Source organism: Mesoplodon mirus, assembly GCF_964341445.2.
Source record: "Mesoplodon mirus genome assembly, chromosome: 7".
In the NCBI taxonomy this organism is placed as follows: Eukaryota; Metazoa; Chordata; class Mammalia; order Artiodactyla; family Ziphiidae; genus Mesoplodon; species Mesoplodon mirus.
The window spans coordinates 42,904,846-42,926,835 of record NC_138983.1 but is presented as its reverse complement, the minus strand read 5'-3'; the positions used below and the strand labels follow the sequence as shown (position 1 = coordinate 42,926,835).

Sequence of the window (21,990 nt, the reverse complement as noted above, 5' to 3'; positions counted from 1 at the left end):
ATGCAGGCTTTTGGAAGAGGATGTCACAACCAAATTGGAGAGGAAAGTCTGGTAAAAGCCCTACATACATCAGCGCAGCCCTCTTCATACTGTTGTGTGTTGTGTATGGGACACACTCACATCAAGGCCTCAGTAAATACTGGGCCCAAGTACTGCTTTCCAAGGTCTTTAAAGGAAAGAAAAAACAAAAAAAAAAAACCAAAAAAAAAAACAAAAAAAGAGGAAGAGAAAAGTTGACGTTTTGGTCCCAGATTTTGAGTTTGTTAGAAAATGTACATTCATGTTTGGTGAATCAAAGAATCTTCTGGGAAAAGAATTAAAGTAAACAAACAAAACTTTTTTTTTTTACAGTTGCTTATTAACTATGCTGTTTCCCCTCCATTACGCTGTTTCACACTCATTGCTTCCCTAGAGCAAAGCACTTAGTATGTAACTGTTTCAACAGACTCCTTGTCAGCCCTCAAAAACAGAAGCAGTGTTTCTTAAAAGCCCATGTTTTCTAAGGCCACTAGAAGAAGATCTGCCAAAAGATTTGTAGTTGGTGTCTTCGTCGGTTGATGTTAAATAGCACTATTAATCTCTTGTTTCCATTACAGGTGTACTTGGCGTCTTCCACCTCGGGTCTTAATCAGGCAACTGTGTCTGTGGGAACACCGGAGGTCTCGGCTCCGTTTGGGAGCCCAGCGTGCTTTCCAAGGACATTCACAAGGATGAGGAGCTCTGAGTGTAATCTCTTATGATAAGTGTGTCGTATTTGGGAGACGATGGGATACAGAGGGCCGACTCGGACACTGGTGAGTTGGGAGTGGTACTCCCCGAGTCCACCGAGTCTCTGAAGGGGGACGGCGGGGTGAGAGCCACCAACTCCTCCAGGTCCGGCTTGCCGGCAGCAGCCTCAGGCCCGGCCGCCGGGGGCTCCCGGGCAGCGCCCCCAGCCGGCGGGGCCGCGGCCGCGGGCTGCGCGCCGCCGGTGATCTCAATGGCGGGCAGCGGCTGGATCTCGGCGAACGTGGTCATGGTGGTGGGCAGCTGGATCTCTTTGGGGATCAGGTAGGACGAGCAGAGCGGGGCGCCCGCGCCGGGGCCGGGAGCGGAGGTGGACAGCATCATGGAGTTGAGCTCGCTGATGTTGGCCGTGAAGCGGGTCACCACGCTGCTGATCTGCTCCATGAGCGAGCCCTGAGACGAGCTGCTGCGCGCCGCAGGCTCCGAGTGCAGCGACGGCAAGTCGTCGTCCGTGCGGCCGACCGAGCCCGCGCGCTGGCTCAGCGTGCTGATGGGCGACGGCGAGCGCGGCCGCGCAGGCGCGGGGAAGTGCTCCTCGGCCTCCACCACGTCGTACAAAGCCTTGGGGCCGGCGTCCGAGGGCTCAGGGCCGCCGCCGCTCGCGCCTGCGCCGCCCGCGCTCCCGCCGCCGCCCGCGCCGCCCGCGCACAGGCCGCGGCTCTCCGTGCTCTTGGGGAAGGGCTTGATGACGGCCGTTTGGTTGGGGTTCTCTTTCTTGTTGATGTGGATGGACAGCCGCTGCCACAGGTGCTGCCCCCGGCTACTCTTCTCGTTCTGCGCCCACGTGACAGATTTTCCGTTGGAGCTGCGGAGAGAAGGGAGACAAGAGGTGACTCCGCGAGGCCCCGGACGGGAGGGCTTCTCCGGGGGTGGGCGGCCGTGGGACTCGGACTGGGGAGGACTTTCCTTGTTTTCTCAGGAAATAGGGCATCAAAGGACACCAGGGAAAGAGATCTTGGACGTGGCTTTTGCTTGCTTGAGTGAAAGGCTGCTTTCTTGTATCTGGTCTAACGTTCATCATGACCACGGAAGTGTGTCAAAGGGGATATTAGTGTGGATAAAGGGCTGTGTATGGGGATTCTGCGGTAGTTCTGAGACCACCCGTGAGTGCGACAGCTGGTTAGGCTGCAAACCTAGAAGCGAGGGCTTGCAGTATTGTGGTTGTGTGCAGACGTGCCGGGGACAGGGCACGGGCTTCCCAAAGTTGGCAGCCCCTGAAAGGAGACAGAGCTAGGACCTCAGCTCAACCCAGTGATCAGAGGGCAGGGAAGGGGTAGGAGTCAGGGGTTACCAGGAAGTAGATAGTGGTTCCAATTCAGTTTTTATTCTGCACGCCCATGGTTGGTGCATTTAACTAGGGATTTCTGTAAGAACTCCTGACTTTGAACATGTTTGTACTTAGTCTGGCTTATCTGGTGGAAGATACAAATTCAGTGAATACATACACTAATTTGAAATTAATTAGAACTTTTCTACTTGGTAGAAATTTCCACACGCATTTATTTTAAGGCCTAAAACTTGAATAACAATTCTGTGAGGGAGCATGCAGTATTATTGCCTTTGGCACCTAGTGTATAGTTTCGAATTAGGGTCTCAATGAGTGTTGTCTGACTGACATGGTTTCTTAGGACCTTTCTCCCTCTTCTTTTTCCCAAGTAGTCCTTTTTCGTCTCCACTCTGGGAACTGAAATCTGCTCTGGTGAAGAAAGCCTCTAATGAGGCTGATGCCTCAGCCTCAGAGCCTGACTCTCTGCCTTCCTTACCTGGAACTACAAACTATCGAGAGCCTCACCTATGGTCAGGTGATGTGCTCTGACCTTCAGGGATCTTATATGGAGAGATCCTGGTGTGATTTCCCGCAAAGGAATACAAGATCTCTGTAACTAGGGGGTCTGCTACATCCAGACAGCTCTGTTCTAGGTGCTGTAACCAAGAGATAGCCTTGGGCAGTCTCTGAACAGAGGCTTTGACCACCCAATTTTATCATCTCAGCTGGTGGCTATTAAACTTAATTGTGCATAGGACTCACCTGGGGTATTTGTCAAATACCCAGGTGAACCCCAGGAGATTCTGATTTTCCAGATTGGGTTCCACGGACCTATGCATTTTACAGGCACTCAGCCCCCTGTTCCCTAAAGTGATTCTGCAGCAGGTGTTTCACAAACTGAGAAGTTCTAACAAGAAGGGTTCCCATTGCTCCCTTGGCCTCCTTGCTGGAGGGCTGACCTGCCTTTATCAGACAAGGGACTGAATTGTGTTTGGAGCCCACCTGCCTTGGGACTGCCAACTGCAACTTCAAAATACTCTTTTTCTTGAGACGTCCACTCCCTTGATAAGGGACCACTGTTTCTGCAGCCCCTATAACAACATGCTTCCTGCCTCCTTCCCACACTGCTCCCCATGTCTTCATCTGTCCCTTTCCACTTTGTGGTCTTCCTTTCTCTGCTCCTTGCACTGAAATCTCGTTCCATTTAATATACCCAGTGTATTGCAACCTGGTGTCCTTCAAAATTCTTGAATGTGAAATGTCCTCCACCCTCACTCCTTTTCCTGCAGATAATGAGCAAATTATTTACAGGTTTGGAGGTTGCTGTGCATTCCCAGCACAGCAGAAGGGACCCTGCCAACCTGTTAACTTACTTCCCAGAGAGTTTCAGGGTTTGTTTTTATGTTTTTGCATTAACCTGACCTGCCACCCTTTATGTTTTCAGTGCATTACTTTTCTTTTTCCCAAGTGTCCACTAACTTCTGGAATATGGCACAGAAGAAATGGGCCAGATGATTTATGGGATTTGATTGGGAGGATGGTTGCCAACAGCCCCATTTCTCTCCTATTGGCAAGATAAGAAACAGACATGTCCGGAGGGACAATTAGTTTTTCAGGTAGCTGAGGCCACTTTTGACACAAAGCATGGGCTAGAAACTAGAAATATAACTGGATTCATTCTACCAAGCTCTAGGAAAGTTTTTGCTCCCAGCACAGAGAGGTTTCGATGGAACATAACTTTAACAGTGACGGTCATTGGAATCACATGTAGCTGGGCTCCAAAACATGATAGCAGATTGAAAAACCTTTGGGTTTTCAATGTGGGAGAAGGAAACTGACCAAACCAAGCAATCTGTACAAAGTACTGCCATCTTTCCTGGCCATGTCTTTGCTCACAGTGTCACAGGGTCTATGGCCACTTGGGAGAGAGAGCACCAGACAATCTGAATAACAATGGAAATGGACACAGGACACACCAGAGACATGGAGTCCAAATCTGAGCACTTCATTTCATTTCTTGGGTCATGGAATATTTTTTTCTCCACAGCAAATGGAGATTCTTAAGAAAAAACTGACCTACAACAGACGTTAGTCTGTTCATCAGTAGAATGTAGTTTCTGTGAAGACAGGGACCTTATCTACCTTGTTCACTGGCACACAGCAAGATCTTAATAAGCATTTGATGGATGAATAGGATTCTTAAGGCAACAGGGCTGATGTGTGGTGTATGGCAAGTGCAATGGACGAAGGATCCTAAAATCTGTATTCTAATTCTGGATCTGCCATTCTGGATGCTTGGAAAATAATAATCTCCTTAAGCCTCAGTAAAAAAAAGCAGATGGTATATCATTTGGTGAAGATTGTTGTGAGGAGATTAAATGAGACAATGAAAGTGAAAGGTTCTGGTAAGGAGAAGGTATCTAAGATGTTATTTTTTTGCATTCTGTGTGAATACTAAGTTTCAAGAAACAAAAGTAATATATTACAGTTGGCCCTCTGCGGTTTCCCATCTGTGGATGCAACTCAAAGCAGTCAGGCCTAATGTTGGTTGAATCTGCGGATGCGAAACCTGAAGATACTGAGGACCGACTGTATTCATTGTACTATGCCGTTTATGTAAGGGATTTGAGCAGCTTGGGCTTTGGTCTCTGCTGGGGCTCCTGGAATTAATACCCAGGGGATACAAAGGGCCGACTGTACCCAATGCTGTTTTGAGCTCTGGTTGAGGAACAGAGAATTCAGTGCAAAGTAAATATTTATGGTAAGGCCATAACATACTTCTGGTTGTTCCTTCTTACCCTGACCGATTGTACCCAGCTTTGGAGTTACAGAGGGTTTTATCTGCGGCGTCTTTTCTCACCCTATGCTGTCACCTTGGGTGATCACCTCTCCTCCACTAAAAGTAACATTATTCCACTTCCAAAGTTTACTTCTTCCTGCTCTTTCATTGAGCTGCCTCCTCTGCCTTTTCCTTCTTTTTTCACCTAAGTACTTCCTATCTTTTTTTTTTTTTTTTTGACTTTACCTTAATTGCTTTTTCTTGAAGGAAGCTTTCCTGACCCTGCTCCTGACTGGGTTAGATTCCCATTGTCCCTGCCATAGGCACTGAATAACTCTTTGTTGTATGTCCATCTCATCTGCTAGATGGAGTGTTTTGAAGGCAGAGATAGAAGGTTCTTCATTTCCTGTTATATCCACAATACCCAGTGCATTGCCTGCTCAATAATATTTTTTGGCTAATAATTGAGTGGATAAATGCATTCCATTTTAAAAAATTCATACTAATTACTTTTGTTAGAATTAAGTTTTAAAAATAATTCAATATTAATGAAATTCTTTTGTCTTGAGGATCCATCTACTTCTTATATAACTCAGTGTAATCATTAGTACTCAGTGTGTACTGAAAAGGATGTATGCAAAGGTATTTCATAAACTAAGTACAAGACAAATCTTGATATCTATCATGCAAATCACAAAGGAAGTGTTGATTTCTTTTTTGTAGTTTGTATATATCTGTTTTAGTGAAACTTCTCAGTGATGACAGTTTGTTGAGGCAGTACCAGTAGGGGACCCAGAATGTGGCTCCAAGATCTGGCCTTGACTGATGTTGGGCAAATCACTTAATACCTTTGAACCTCTTTTGCTTATTGGTAAAAAATAGAAGTGAACCACCCTTCCTCACCTTACGTGATTTCTGGGAGGAACCAAAAGAGTGATATACATTAGGGTGCTTTATAAAGCATAGAACCTCTGCAAGGGGTTATCACCATCAGACTTTCCATTCAATGGAGGTAAAATGTTGTTTATTAGTATTTAGGCTGATAATTTTTTTTTTTTAACATCAGGATTATACATTTGTCCTAGGGCCTGAGGTAAGAAAAAGGAACATACTTTTCCTTACCTGTCTACAGCACTTCACCTTCTCCAGCTAATATTTTGGGCATTAGAAAAGGAGGAGGAGGAAAGATTGGAGGGAGAGACAGAACCAATGGTCTGCTACATCTGGGAAGGAGGACAAACAGGCCAAACAAAAGAGAAGAAAACAACACAAAAACCTTGGTCTTTGCAGGCACCAATTAGCCCTTTTGCCATATATAATACTATGTAGTCTAATGTTCTCATTTTTATGACGATTTTCTCTTTATTTCTGGAAAAACAAAAACAACAAAATTCAGCCTTTCAGTAAGAAAGAGTGTTATTAGAGGGTTAGGTTTTTTTGTTTATATTTTGGGTTTGCCAAAATGACACCTTCTACCTTTATTCTTAGAAGTTTGTTCTCCCTCTTCTCTCCCAAGTGGGACACTTAACTAACTTATTCATTTCAAGCAGGCTCCAAATGTCAGCTCAATCACCTCTCCCAACTTCTCTACTCATCTGCCAAAACCTGCAGGCATTAGAACATACTGCCATAGCACACCATCGTTAGGAAGCAAATGTTAATAAAGAGAGAGTTTGACTGTCAAAAAAGTCCAGGAATTTAGAATTTTTGTGTTCATTTTAAACGGCTGTTGAATGATCTGTGTGATTTTTTTCCCTCAGGACTCGTTTAAGGTTTTATTAATGGCATATAAGCAATTAAAAAATTCTCAGAATATTTCACTGAGTTAAAAAAAAAACTAGGCCCTTATCCTCCTTTTGTTACATTACATTGTTTATACTTTCCTAAGTTGCATAGTTTCAGGGCGTAAGAAAAATCAAATGTATCCTCTGAAAATCAAAAAATTATTTTTATGAAAAAATCATCTTCATTACTAAACCTCTCTTTTTTTTGTGATTTTGAGTTAAGGGGTAGCCAGGAGAGAGGTATAGTAAGGTTATGAGCTTCCTAATACAAAAATGTATTTAAAAAATACAAAAACCTTGTAACATCATTAGCAAATATGTCTTTGGAATGACATCAGACAATATTAGGTCAATAAAATAATTTTATGGAGGAAGAATATTATAAGCAGAAAATTTGCAATTGCAGTTCCATTTTCTGTACATTTTCTTAAACTTTTAATTTTTAAAATTATTTTAACATCTTTATTGGAGTATAATTGTTTTACAGGGGTGTGCTAGTTTCTGCTTTACCTTAAACTTTTATAAATCAATCTATTTTGCTTTCAGTAATTTGTTTTGAACTACAAAATATGGAAGTATAGTTTTAAAAAATACTGAGGAATCTGATATTGTTTATATTCAGACATTCTAAATTAGGTGGGAGAATTTCTTTCTGAGCCTTGCCTAAAACCTGACATCTTGATTTTGACAGTTACACTGAAAAACACACCGTAATATATAAGAAAATGGCAGAATCATCTATATAAATTTACCTAGTTATAGCATAAATGGGTGTAAACAGCTATTTTGCTGTCAAAAACAATTTAAATGGCCAGGATGATGTATGCATTAGAGATGCACATATAGAGAAAAACACTTGGGTAAGTGGAAATGAAGTCAAGGACTAAATTACCTGATAGTGACATAATAATCAAAGCAATACCACCTGTTTTCATAGTGCTTTATAAAGCACTTTTAGGAACACTGATTATCAGAGGTTGATAGGATCAAAGTATTTATCCTCCTTCCAAAAATGAGAAAACCGAGACTCAGAATAGGTGATTTACCCAGGGTACACAGAAAATGACAAAGCGGGGACTAATACCATGTCATGATTTTCAATTCCATTTTCCATGACAGTACACTGTCCATATTTGTTTTTTGAAGTGAGCTCTCCTTATTCCATGGCAGAAAGCCTCACACGTTACCTGTGATGGTATGTGTGTTTAAGTAGATAAGTTAGTAGTAATTTGATTTATATTCTCTCTTACTCACCATGTATTGCTTTACTTCTTAATCTTGACACTGCAATATATTTTGCAGTCTCAAGAAAACACCCTGCATCTCTCTTTGGTTGCTAACTCAAATAGCACAGGTTGATTGAGCACCTATATTTGTCAAGGATGATGATTGGATGCCTTGATGATGAAGGCACTTGAAGCTTACAGCCATATACATTAATATTATAAGGCAGTTTCAGCCTTTTTTTTTCATGTTGTGATTCAACAGAAGACAGTTTTCCTGTGTATAGCACACTTATTTTCTCTCTGACTTATTTTGGAATACCAGTAAATGAGAGTGGTGTAATTTCAGGGATAATCTTAAATCTGTACTATTTTGAAAATTTTGGTATTTCAACTAATATTGGTAGTAAGTGATTTGTGGTACCTTTGCCAATGATTTTGATTCATCGGTGCTTTTTGATATTGTGGCTGAGAGTTACTTATGTAAGAGACTTCCCTCAAAGAGGATATAATTGATTTCAAGAGAAAATACTTACAGAAGAAGGCTAACAATATGAATTACAGTATTCTGATAGAGGTTGTTTTATTTTTTTTTAACCTAGAACCTTGAAATGAGGAAGCAGATGGCCAGGAGGAAGGATGCTAAACATGAGGTGAGTGAGGGATGGTGGAGCATGGGAACAAGCAGTCAGTTCATTGAGTTCTTAGAGGGGACAGATCACAAGGGATTCAAAACTTCACAAGAAGAAATCATTTCTAGTGGGAGGGGCTTGGCCAGGGAATGTTGCCTGCCTACAGGAGACAGATTGCACTTAGGCCTTGAATAATTAGTAGGTTATGGCAAAATCCAAAAAGAGAGTGCTAAGAATTGCTCTCCAGGAAGGATAGCAGTGACAGAAGTCCAGGAATCCACAAAGAATTTTCCAGGAAATAACCAGTAGTCCAGTTTGACTGTGTGGGTATAGAGTAAGAAGTTAAGGCATCAGAAGGTAGAGTTTAGACTTTTTTGTCTGCTGTAAAAATTCTTCCCGGCCACCCCTGACCTACAAGAATCTTCTTTCTTCTATTGGATTGGCCAAAAAGTTCGTTCAGGTTTTCTGTAACATCTTACAGAAAAACCTGAACGCACTTTTTGGCCAACCCAGTACTTTCTTTTGCTATTTTAATAACTCATTAGTAATCAGCCTTGGACTTCTTATTAGTGTCTGGAATAAATGGGTGGTCTGATATGTTAGACCAGAAAGATGGTCTGATTATTAGATGCATATGTAATCTACATGCTTGATCAATCAATAAATGAATATATCAAGAAGTACCCATCACTTTTCTGTGCTGTTCTTCAACTGTAAGAATTCTCTGTTGTTATTTAATATTTTATGGATTTGATCTTCTTTCTCGAGCTCAACAAAAACAATTGAACTCAGGAACCATATATGCCATAATCTCCTTTAAACCTTCACCACAGCTTCATCCATTGACCTTATTCCTTGTCTGGCCCCAGTCCTGGTCCTACTTCAGGAAGACGTTCAAGCCTAATTAATATTTAAGTTAAATAGTCCTTCAGGAAATGAGGAACCAAGAAGATTTGACACAAGCATAGTGGTACCCAGAGTAGATTTAAGAGCTTGTTTTAATAGTGCAGGGATACAGTGTAAGATGCTAACAGTTGTGGCCAAAATGAGGATGGAAAGGAACATACTGATATGAAAACCATTGTGTGGAAAAAAAGACGTTTGTCCTTGCGCTTTGGGTTTTTCTTGTTGGTATTAGAGGAATTCAGAGAAAGCGTTGCTCACAGGGGAAAGAAGTTTCAAGGAAGGATTTGCAAATAAAGTGGAGCTTACCGAGGCCTTAAAGCCTGGGGAATGTTAAAATAACATGGATAAACAAGATCCAGTTAATATACATCTCGCATATACGGCAAAGAAACTAATTCCATGTGTTTAACCCTGTGAAACCCTTCCAACAACCCCGTGGCGGACTTTCACCTCTCTTTTAAGTAGCTGGAGCGGGAGTAGTGGCTTCATGCTTCTAAGATAATTCCCTCAGAGGACATCTCTTGGTAGGCATTTAGTCCCTAATAAAATCCTAGCGGGAGGAGAACCTTTCAGCCCTATTTTAACTTACCTTTGGTCTAACAGCAGCTGAGGCCTTTTCAGAATGTTCCATGTCCAATCAGGGTGGGTTACTAAAGTGCCTGATGGTCTAGGATTGCTGCTACTTCCCCCAAGTTCTTATAAAGAGGAAGCATCTAACGAAGGGCATGCAGGAGTGTGTGCCAAGCAGAGGCAGTTTGTTGGATCATCACAGAGTTTTCTTTCTCAAATTAAACTATTTCTTTCGATCCATAATTCAGTAAGCCAGACTCAAAACTAAACTCCTCATACTGAGATATAAGTTCTAGGTTTAATTGAGGTGCTTCAACGGAGATTAGAAGATTTTTTTTTCCAAAACAAGAAATGATTTTTTTTCCCCAGCAATCACTATAATGCCCAGATTGCAAGTGAGTAAAGAAAGAACAAAAGAAGACACAGCTGGGCTTCCCTGGTGGCGCAGTGGTTGAGAATCTGCCTGCCAGTGCAGGAGACACGGGTTCGAGCCCTGGTCTGGGAAGATCCCACATGCCACGGAGCAACTGGGCCCGTGAGCCACAACTACTGAGCCTGCGCGTCTGGAGCCTGTGCTCCACAACAAGAGAGGCCACGATAGTGAGAGGCCCGCGCACCGCGATGAAGAGTGGCTCCCGCTTGCCCCAACTAGAGAAAGCCCTCGCACAGAAATGAAGACCCCACACAGCCAAAAAAATAAAAATATACATTAAAAAAAAAAAAGACACAGTTGTTTCGTGCCTGTGGGCTGAAGCTTCCAGGAAGACCTTGTGGAAGAATCCAGCTTGATTTAAACCTTGAATAAAACATGGGATTGGGATTGATGGCAAAGGAGAGTCTTGGAATGATAGTAGCTCCCGTTTGAATAGAACTTTCTACTTCACAAGGTGTTTTCACCTGTATTATTATATTTGACCTTCACAACAGCTGTTTGACATAGCACTTCTAATGACATATTTATAGGTCTGTTCCTGCACAAAACTTGGAACACTCCAAGGGCAGCAACTACATGCATCTCCTGTGCTTAGTATGGTACCTGATGCAGAGTAGGTGTGCTGGGAGTGTCAAGGAAATGAAGTAAATTCTTTCACCTTGAGTGCTTGGTATAGACAGGTATTATTAATCTCTATTATAGATGCAAAAACTGAGGTTTATGGAACTTAACTAAGTTGTCTAACTCAAAAGGCAGAACAGTGCCTCAAATATGACCCTAAATCCAGATCACTGCCACCACGCAATATTGTCTCTGTGTTGAGGGCCAAGATACACACTGAACCAAAAGGCTGACAAGACATACCTTTGTAGAGCAGCAAGGGAAATGGCAACACCCCAGTTTGTGTCCATAAAATGACCTGATAATAAATTCCAAAGCTCTGTGTCAACATTCACCTGAACATTGCAGAGATGACTCCTGAGGGACTGTAGGATAAGAGAATGTCCCCAGAATTTTACAGTGGTTGCTGAAAAAATGATTTCTGTTTAGACAAAATATTCCTTTTGACCTTAGTTAAAGCACCTCAGCTAATGCATGTAACTTAAATCTGATGTATGAAGAGTACTCTGGTTTCGAGGCTTGAATCCTGGTTGGACATCTACCACTAACATGCTTATTATGTATACAAAGCTCCTCATTTAAGAAAGCAATTTTTTGGATTATTTTTTTTTATTGCATAAAATGGGCCATGCTACAGATGTGAGGCACTAAGTCAATTCCAGTTCCATTCCCTTTGGGTTGCTTCACGTGCTTCATGATGTATCTTTTCATTCCTTTCCTCCCTCTCTCCTTCCTTCCTTCCTTGTATTATGGTAAGGACACTTAAAATGAGACCTACCCTCTTAAATTTTTTAGTGTACATTACAGTATTATCACTTCACACCTGTTAGGATAACTATTAATCAGAAAAACTCACAAAGGATAACAAGTGTTGGTGAGGATGTGGAGAAATTGGAACCCTTGTGCAAAATGCAAAATGTTGCAACATCTGTGGAAAACAGTATGGAAATTCCTTAAAAAATTGAAAACAGACTGCCACCTGATCCAGCAATCCCACTGCTGGGTATATATCCAAAAAATTGAAATCAGGATCTCAAAAGAGTAGTATTAGCACCCCTGTGTTCATTGCAGCATTATTCATAGTAGCCTAACAACCTAAATGTCCATTGGTGGATAAATGGATAAAGAAAATGTGTCATTTTTCCAAAGAAGACATACAGATGGCCATCAGGTACATGAAAAGGTGCTCAACATCACTAATCATCAGGGAAATGTGCATCCAAACCCCAATGAGATATCACATCATACCTGTTAGAATGGCTCATGGCTCTTATCAAAAAGAGAAGAAATAACAAGCGTTTGCAAGGATGTGGAGAAAAGGGGACCCTTGCACACTTTGGTGGGAATATAAATTGGTGCAGCCACTGTGGAAGATAGTTTGGAGGTTCCTCAAAAAGTTAAAAATCACACTGCCATATGAACCCAGCAATTCCAAGGCTGGGTATTTATCCAAAGAAATGAAATCAATATCTTGAAAAGATATCTGTACCCTAATGTTCGTTGCAGCATTATTTACAATAGCCAAGATATGGAAGCAACCTGAGTCCATTGATGGACAAATGGATAAAGAAAATGTGCATAAAGAAAATATTATTCAGCCTTGAAATAGAAGGAAATCCTGCTATTTGTGACAACGTGAATGAAACTTGAGGGCATGATATTAAATAAGGCAGATAAAGACAAATACTGTATGATCTCATATATACCATGGAAAGGAAAAATATCTTGCTTATAATGTTCTTGTGAGAACTTAATGTATAACATTTGTGAAGGGACTACCCCAGTATCTGATGCATAGTAATTACAGTAATGGAAGCAATTGTTATTATTAGTCTTACTTGTTTTAGAACACCTCTAAATATAAGTTATAACATTAATTTGAAGTTGACTTTGGGGAGGAGTGAAGAGAAAACTACTGCAGCCATCCTAACCTATGGCTCAGCACCCAGCTGGCCTCTGCTGTGCTGCAAAGGCAGGCTCTTTCTCTTCCCTGGACTCTGAATTTTTATCATTATACAGTGTCCTTCTTTATCTTTCTTTATGGCCTTTGTTTTAAGGTCTATTTTGTCTGATACGAGTGTTGGGACCCTGCTTTTTTGTCATTTCTGTTTGCATGAAATGTCTTTTTTCCATCCCTTTGCTTTCAATCTGTGTGTGTCCTTTGCCCTGAAGTGGGTCTCTTGTAGGCAGCATATTGTAGGCTCTTGTATTTTTATCCGATCTGCCACTCTGTCTTTAGACTGAGCATTTTATGGACTCTGAATTGTATATAACTGTGTGCCTAGCTGTTTCTGAACACTCGATTCAGGTTCATTATTATTTAGTTTCTATTCCTCTTAATTCTGTTTGCACTGGCATAGGTTATTGTTTATGGTATTAAATGAGGAGTTAATATGATAAATAATTGTTCTATGGGAGAGGGGTTCCATATTGCACTGCAGTGATCTGTTTTCCTGACTCTGGTTCCTAATAGACAATTGATTTTCAAGGGCTTTAGTCTTGACTTGGTCATCCGTTTATCTCCAGAGTCTTGTCAGTGCTTGCCTCATAGTGGGTGCTTAGTAAATGATCATTACATGGAGGAAGAAATAATTGAAGGAATGAGAGGCAAAAAAATCCTAACACAGATATCACATTTTGGGGTTACTTTCAAATCTGAGTTCCTTACTCATTTAATAATGACTATTATTACATTGCTGTTACTAGATTCCCTAAGGTGTTATTGAACAATTATACCCACTAAAATTAGATGCTGCATCTACTAGGTGAAAGTCAGTTACTCAACTGACTACGGGTTGATCTTTCACATAATTGATAATCATGACGTAGCAACAGTAAAAATAACCCCCACCACCCTCCTTCCTTCAAGCACTGAATGGGGGCTTTAGATCTGTATCGTTTGATTAAGGGGGCCCTTTCTCAAAGAGAGACTGGGAGACTCAATATCTGTGCCTCTCCTTCATGGGGTATAACATGAGCACATCAGAATGCAGATTCCAAGGAGCACTGAGGTGGAATCCCCCTGCTGAGACAGGCAATAGTAACATTCATTGTTGAGGATTTAGCCAATCCCAAGAGCAGACTATCTCTGTATGAACTCCCACGTAACAGTGCTTAGAGAATTTCTGGTTCTTAGAGCACCTCCCTGTTTAGGACTCTCTTTCACTTCTCCTGCAATCAGGAAGACTGCTCTGAAACACACTTAGACTGTCCACTGTGAAAATATGAAAAGGTGACAAGTTATGCTATAGTCAGATGGAAAGAAAAAGAATGTTCACATAAAGGGAAAATGGCGACATGGTATTTCAGGAAGCTAGAGTGTTATGGATACCTACAGTGTTCCTTTTCCTTTCCAAGTGGGGGGGCGAGGGGGGAGATGTGAGGGGGTGTCTCTACGGCCCTGCCAGTGTTGCAGATAAGGTCATGCTGTTCTGCTGTGCTATGACTGCATGCCTTGTAAAACTCCTTCTCTCCTGCCAGGCAACGTGGCTCTGCAAGAATCTCCCCAGGCATGACTTCATAGGGTCTGGTCCATTCTATAGTTTCATCATAGAAAACATAGGCAAATGAGATGCCGGGCAACACGCCTGGTTTTCTGTGGTTGTTGGAGCTTTCCTCAGCCCCTCCCTGGGACTGGTTGTTTGGTAATGGCTGCAGAATCAGCCCAGATGTTTGCAGAGTAAATAGGATGCTTGACTGTGACTCTGGGAAGCAACTGGGGGGAGGAGTGGGAATGGATAAGAAAGAGGGCCTTATCAGCTGGTACTAAAAGTATCTATGAAAGTCTCATACAATTATTCTTTTTCCAGCCCTTCTATTCTAGTCCAGAGCAAGCAAATTGGGATTAACTACTCTAACCCCTTATTTAGAAATAGTATACATTGCAGTTGTCTCCTCTCTGATATCTTAATATCTTTCTCTTAATATTCATTTTAAACTTATTTCTTTTGGATAAGTATTTTGTGTGTGTATTCGTATAAACAAATAGAAGGACGCTTCCCATATATGCTTTCTCTCTCTTTGTCAATTTTTACTTGATGTTAAAGAAATGGAAAGAAAAAGGAGGAAGGGAAGATCATTTGTTTCTACTTAACTATGCTTATCTGTGAGGCTGAGGTGTTTGCTCCATCACTCTCTTAACTACAGCATACACTGTTCCCCTCTGCCTAGCAGGACATATCAGTGTAATACGCCTTGCCATTACCTTGGCTATATTCAAACAAATGCTAAATGGTATCTTACTGTTGTAGGGAAATTTAGACCATTACAGTGTAGACACATTGAGTGGCTACCTTTGTAGATCTGGACCTGACCCAAGGAAGCTGGGGTCCCCTTACTGTCTCCTGTCTCCCTCCTCCCCCCGCCACTGCCCCCATTCTCAAACAAGACAGCCTTGAGCAAATCTAATCGCTAGGCTGATCAGATCTGAGAGTTCCAAGCACTGACTAAACTCTCTCAAGAATACCGCATGATGGAATTGAGACCTTATGTTTGCCATGAATAGCTTCACGTCATCTCCTACACAAGTGGATTATTTCAGAATATCGGTTTATGGACCGACTAAATCTGAATGACTTTGGAAACTTGTTACACTACAGATTCCTAGGTTGTGCTGCCCAAGATTTTGCCTTAGGATGTTTGACAGGCAGCCAAGTTTGCTACGTTTGGGAACTCCAGTCCGAGACAGTGCCTCAAATTACAAGTCACTTTGGACAGAGCCCCTGCGCTCATTTGATGCAGTCATTTTCACCTTGTCCTGTCAACTCTGATGCTGTCTGAATGATTTTCAAGCAGAGGAGTTGTGCCGCTTAGTCATATCTGAATGGAAGGAAACTAGGAGCCCCAGTAGCAGTCTGTTGAGTTACCCGCCACAGAATGATCCACTGAGGCTTATCTTCCAGACACACTGAGATCCAAAGAAAGCTGTATAAAGGGATTGTGGGCATAAGACTATCAGATAGATACACCAGTGTGCACACATATGTGCCTACACGTGTACACATGCTCTCACTGCCTTGTTTCTGGGAGCTGTGAACAAAGTCAGCCAAGCTGTTGACCAGGGCTGCTGTGAATGGTGGCTCAGGCTGTACACTGCACAGTTCAGGGCATCATTTTCACAGGCTGTGATGTGAACGGCCCCCAGAAGTTGTGCAGTGTCCTTGTAGAAGGTTAGACATTATTTTGAAAACCAGAAGGCACCCACTACTGCGGAATCAAACAACTTTTGGAGGTGAAAGTTCACGGGATTAGATTCTCTTCTTGCTCTGCAGCGGGATCTCAAGCTCTGTTCTCAGCACATGGGCACACATATGTACACACTGTACCTTCTGCACTTCCCCTTTCCTTTAATCCAGGCTGATTTGCGAGAGCTTCCCTCTCACACTTCGGTACCACAGATGGATTGGGAAAAGCCACAACAAATTAGAGGTGGGGAGTTAGTTCATGGGGGACAACTTCCCAACTCAGGGCTCCTTCAGCCTTCTGGAACTGTTTAATGCCAATCTTGGCCGTCTTTATCTCCAGATCCCTTTTCTTGAAACCCAGTCCCATGCAATAAAGCACGTTTATTTCATGCAAACAAAGCTCAGTCGATGCTTATAGTTCCAGCTACCCCAGTTTCCTGGGCACAGCTTGGTTGGGATGGCCTGGTATGACGGAACATGCACAGCGCAGCGACAGGGTGTGTTCACCACCAAACAGAGAAGGAAGGGAGCTGCAAAGCTACGGTAGCTAGAGGAGGACTAGCTTTCCTGATTTCGGTTCACGAAAAGCCTCTGGCCTCTACAGTTCACTCGTTTGGCCTGGCATTTGCCCTTGGCTGTGAGATGACATTTCATTCAAAGTAAGTCAGATTAATTCCCAGGCTTGTGGGATCAGGGCTGGAGTCTCCCCTCCATTGCAGTCCTTCCTTCAAAACCAGTCCTAGGCTTTTGCATTTGTTTTTGTTAAGCAACTGGATAGTCCTGAAATGTGTATCTCCTCCAATCTCTTCCACTTTGCAAACTCCACAGAAGCATGTAACCAGTAATATAAAACCCACAGGGACACTGACTGTGAGCTAAGGCTTCAGACATGCAAAGCGCACAACCCTGGGGAACAGCAGCATCCGGGACAGGAGGCTCCCATCACTTCACACGAGGGTGGCGTGGGTTTTTGCAAATCAAACGCACGTAGAAACCCAGTGGTGGCCCAGGTTGGACACACTGCATGGGAGGCAACGGTTGAGTGAGGACCCAGACCAGGGAGCCACCTGTTCCTGTAGCTTGCGTACATTTAGTTCACACCACCTCAGGCCACTCACAGTTTGCTTACCTGCTCATTGTTGCTCTCCCACCATTCCCCATACTCCCTTTGGGGGTGAAACACTCTATTTCCGACTTGTGCTGGGCCAGTCTCCTGTCTTTGTACCTGGTGAGCATGAACAAGGACAGGAGCAAACAGAAAGATGTGATTGTGTGCTTCACTGGCCGGGCTGAGGAAGAGCTGGGGCTGCAGAGGGTGGCCCCTCGCCCGAACAGGGCTCCTGCTTTCACTGCGGTGGCTGACCTGTGTTGCTATAGATGGTTGTGATGGTATATCGATAACACTGGGGGGTACTTTTGTTACTCCTTGGTTGAGCCACATGTGATCTACCCTTTTACATTGCCTGTTGATCATATTTAATAGTCAGTGGTAAAAAGGATGTAATTCATAGCATCTAAGAAAAAGATGAATATCAGTAAATTAGAATTTAGTGTTTACCATATGCCAGACCTGGTGCTGGAATTTGACCCAAATGTAGTCCTGGCAACAACTTGTGGCAGAGCCTCTGCTATTATTATATCCATTTTACTGAAGCAGAAACCTAAGATTATAAGGATTAAGTAGATTGATCAAGGATTTTGGACACAGGAATCTAAGTTCAGAACCTACACTTTTAGCCATTATAATGTGTTTGCCTTCTAGTTTAAAGAGTCATTCTTATCATTAATGAACCTTCAATGAGTGGTACTATGTCTGAGCGTGATACTAGAGACTGGTGATGCCAAAAGAGAAAAGAGACGTTCCTTGGCTGTGAGAGGTTTACATAACCGTTAAGCTGAAGTGTGACAGTCAGTATAGGGCTGCTTGCATTGTGGTGAGTGGCTTAAACAGCTTTTATATCAGAGTTAGCAATTCACCACACCTGGAAGGTACTAGAAATTTCATCTAAAATAAGTTATGAGATTTCCAACATTTATCTGCTACATGGTGCATCAAGATGAACCCTTGTATTTGTGTGACAGTTTTTAGAGCCAACATGCTTTCACAGAAATAATCTCTTCTTTTAATTCATCAGTTTAAGCCTGTGGGGTAATTAAAGAGGCATTGTTATCCGCATTTGCCAAATGAGGAAACTGAGACTTACTTAACTGACTTGACTAAAATCACAAGCCTAGTGAGTAGAGAGTAATAGTAGAGCTTGCAAGCGTCCAAGGCTCTTAAAGTTTATTATCTTTATTACATTTTCCCTTCTAAATCTGGAGCCTGATCTGGTGCCACTTCATCTACATTCCTGGTATTCAGCAGGTAGTGATAAAGTGACTATCAGAAGACCTGTTTACCCTTGATATAGTCACTTTTAAAAAAAGTTTTCTTTTTCTGCTGTCTCAAAATTCATGTTAACTAAAACAAAAGGCAACAAAATTAAAATCATTATTTGTCCTGGGATAAAGGGCTTCCTCATAACTTTTTTCTCTTCTTAGATGTGAAAAGTGTTTAGTATTTGAGTGAAAGTGAAATGGCTCATTAAATCAAGCAAAATGGATTACCTTCTTCAGTAGACATTAGTTGAGCATCTATTAAATTCTAGGCAATGGGCTTTGTCCTAGGGATAGAGAGATAAATAATCCTCAGGTCCTGCTTCATAGAGCTCACAGTCTCATGGGAGAAGGAAGGGGAGAAGACAGTATGTACACAATAACTTTAGGTCTAAGCCATAAAGAAGAGAGGAAAAGAACTTAAAGGACTTTCTTTGAGAAGGTAAAGCATTGGACCAAACCAGATTGCGCAGCTTTTATTTCACCAAAGAAAACACCTTGGAAGAGGATCCCTTGTGAAGTACCAATCATCGAAGGACCTTCCACATTTCAATAGAAAATATTTTGTATTTATTTGTGAATTGGGTTGTATAGCCAGAATGCTGCTCTAGAGCTTAAATTAAGAGTATTAATATTAGTAGAATAATAGAAGTGTTCATGGTTCCTTACAAAGGGTTCCTTAAAAGTTTTTTTTTTTTCTTTTTTGCGGTACGCGGGCCCCCCACTGTTGTGGCCTCTCCCGTCGTGGAGCACAGGCTCCGGATGCGCAGGCTCAGCGGCCATGGCTCATGGGCCCAGCTGCTCCGCGGCATATGGGATCCTCCCGGACCGGGGCATGAACCCGTATCCCCTGCATGGGCAGGCAGACTCTCAACCACTGCGCCACCAGGGAGGCCCTTAAAAGTATTTTTGAATATCTTCTGTTAGGCTAATTTCCAGTTAATTTAAATTTTTTCATAGCTTATTTAGGACATCTACACTCTTCATGCCCCAAAGCTCTTCTTTCTGTCTCTATCTATGTCGCTCTGTCTGTCTCTCTCTCTCTCATGTACACACACACATATACACACACACTCTGCCAAGTGCCCCTGCTTATGAAACATCTTATTCTCTCATAACCCACTCTCTTTTGGTAAAAGATTTTACAAAACAAAATAAAAAATACAAATCCCAACTTATTCCAATAAAGCAGGAGATACATTAGACTTATTTAGAACTTGCAAATAGTTCTTGTATTCAAGGTGAAAATGTCATTTACAGATTGGGAAGCTTATCTTTGCTTTTGGATGGGACCCTTCTTCCTGTCTATAACTATAATTACAGCTTAACTATGTTTACCAGATACTTAAATAAACCACATTTTCATTCATTCACTTCTTCATTATTCCATTCACCATAATGTACTGTTTAAAGTAGCTAATAATGCTTTTATAGTCTTTGCTGCAGGTGTATAATTCTTTCCATTTGGGCTTATTTCAGAACTATAGAACTGTCAATTAAAATAGTTAAAGCTTTTCAGAATTTATAGCTAATAAAATATCAGTGAAAATTACTTCCCTTATATAATAAATTCATATATCTTTTAGGCACTTACTAAAGCAGAGATATACACACAGTTATGAACACATGTACACACATCCTTTTGAGGTACTGTTTTATGTGCTTTACAAATATTAGCTCAGTTTTCAAATAAAATGCTTTGTGATTATATTCAAGGTCATAATAGGAATAATAATGATAGCAGAATATTGAATGTTCCAGGTTCTTTTTGGTATATTATCTTTAATTCTTAAAACGACCCTACAAAGTAGGTGCTATTTTCCTTACTCCAAAGAGGCAGGCATTGAGGATCAGGGTCCGTAAGCCCAAGCTTACAAGGTTTATGAATGGGGAACCCAGTATTAGAAAATGACTCCAAAACTCAACTTATTTCCATTCATCTTCCATATAAGTAACAATGTCAGTAATTTTCAAAACAAAACTATGAAGACTTATTATTTACCTTTTCTCTTCTAGGCCCCATTTTGCAAATAAGTAGTAGAGTTAATAAGGATGGCCAGTGGAGGAGCTAGTGTAGGACTTTATATTGTGTTCCCTCATTTGGGTTCCTATAGATGCACTACATATGTTTAATTTACAGCATTCAAACCATTTACTGAATACTCCATGTGCAAGGCACTGTGATAAGGAGAACATGGATAACTCTGTGCCATTGATAAGTTCATAGCCTGGAGTGGGAGGGTGAAATGTAAGCAGATAATTTTTAAACAACGTGAGAAGTTTTATTATAGAAACAAATGCAAGAAGGACTCCTAACCCATACTAGAATGGCAGGAAAAACTTCAGTGAGATATGATCCCAGGGTAAATCTTGAAAGATGAGTAGGAATGCAGTATGAAAAGATGGGTAGGCAGGCAGAAGAAAAATCAAGAGCAAACAGCATGGTGTGCACGGGGAAGCAGTGCTTGATATTTTTTACTGTAATCTAGGGTAAATAACACAAGGTAAAATGCACGGTGTGGATGGAGAGGCTAAGAAAAAAATGTGGTCAGAGTTGACATTTAGATAAAATACTATGGACTTGAGGGAATGGAACTAGAGATAGAACAACTCATTCTATTGTAATAGTTCATGTGAGAGATGTTGAGATAATTCCTTGGGGTAGTGATAATAGGAGGAAAATTAGAGAACAGTTTCAAAAATATTTAGGAGGTAGAATGAGTAGGATTATCGATGAGTTTAAGAGAGAGAAGTGTAGAATGCTACCTCAGTTACTGCCTTGGGTGGTGCACTTAACTAAGTTAAGAAAATATAGGAGAAGGAGTATATTTGGAGGAAGAAATAAAAAGCTTCATTTTGGAATATTGGGTTTGAGATGCTGGTGGAACATACAATTGGACAAATTCAGTAGGCACATGGGTTTAAGAATCCAGAAGTTAGGGGACTGTTACATACTTGGGAGCCATTAGCATACAGATGACTGCAAATACCGCGAGAACGGTTGAAAGTGCCCACAGAGAGCAGGTGAACTATGGGGTGGTGGAGGGAAGGGTTACAGACTTGCTCATTCTACCTGTTCACAAACTCCTCTAACACTGTTAATGGAAGCATTCCCTCTAAATGTTTTCTGAGTACCTGCTATATGCTAGATACTGAATTCAGGGTTCTTCAGTCTACTATTTTTTTCCCTTTACAGTCTCCAGACTTGTACATCTGTGCTCAATATAGCTTTGACACTTTGGTTTCTGGGCCATAATCTTAGCGTGAAAATCTGTCACAATAGGTTTAAGAGAGTTAAGAATGATTTGTTCTGAAATTAGCTTTGGTTGCCGTCTATGAAGATTTTTTTTTTTTGATTCCTTTTGTACCTCCTTTGTCCAGGAAGCTCTAGCTCCTCTTTACTCAGTTCTATAAGAGCCCTTGTTCATTT

At 41.6% G+C, this 21,990-nt stretch overlaps 1 protein-coding gene and 1 long non-coding RNA gene across 4 annotated transcripts in view; one reads left to right on the top strand and one right to left on the bottom strand.

Moving 5' to 3' along the window:
* Positions 1 to 624: 624 nt before the first annotated feature.
* Positions 625 to 21,990, bottom strand: part of GRM5 (glutamate metabotropic receptor 5) — a gene marked incomplete at its 5' end in the record, with an annotated part of 526,560 nt that continues 505,194 nt past the window's right edge. Inside the window, 2 exons of one of the 2 annotated variants that reach the window (XM_082628467.1) lie at positions 625 to 1,591; positions 17,314 to 17,409. In XM_082628467.1, coding sequence (XP_082484593.1) covers positions 703 to 1,591; positions 17,314 to 17,409 — 985 coding nt within the window. In that variant the 3' untranslated portion in view covers positions 625 to 702. The remainder of the gene's footprint in view (positions 1,592 to 17,313; positions 17,410 to 21,990) is intronic. The other variant, XM_082628466.1, reaches the window with a different exon arrangement.
* Positions 1,522 to 21,990, top strand: part of LOC309808321 — a 141,104-nt gene continuing 120,635 nt past the window's right edge. For both annotated transcript variants that reach the window (XR_014294733.1, XR_014294734.1), the window contains exons 1-2: positions 1,522 to 1,615; positions 8,442 to 8,492. This is a non-coding gene — a long non-coding RNA (uncharacterized lncRNA). The remainder of the gene's footprint in view (positions 1,616 to 8,441; positions 8,493 to 21,990) is intronic.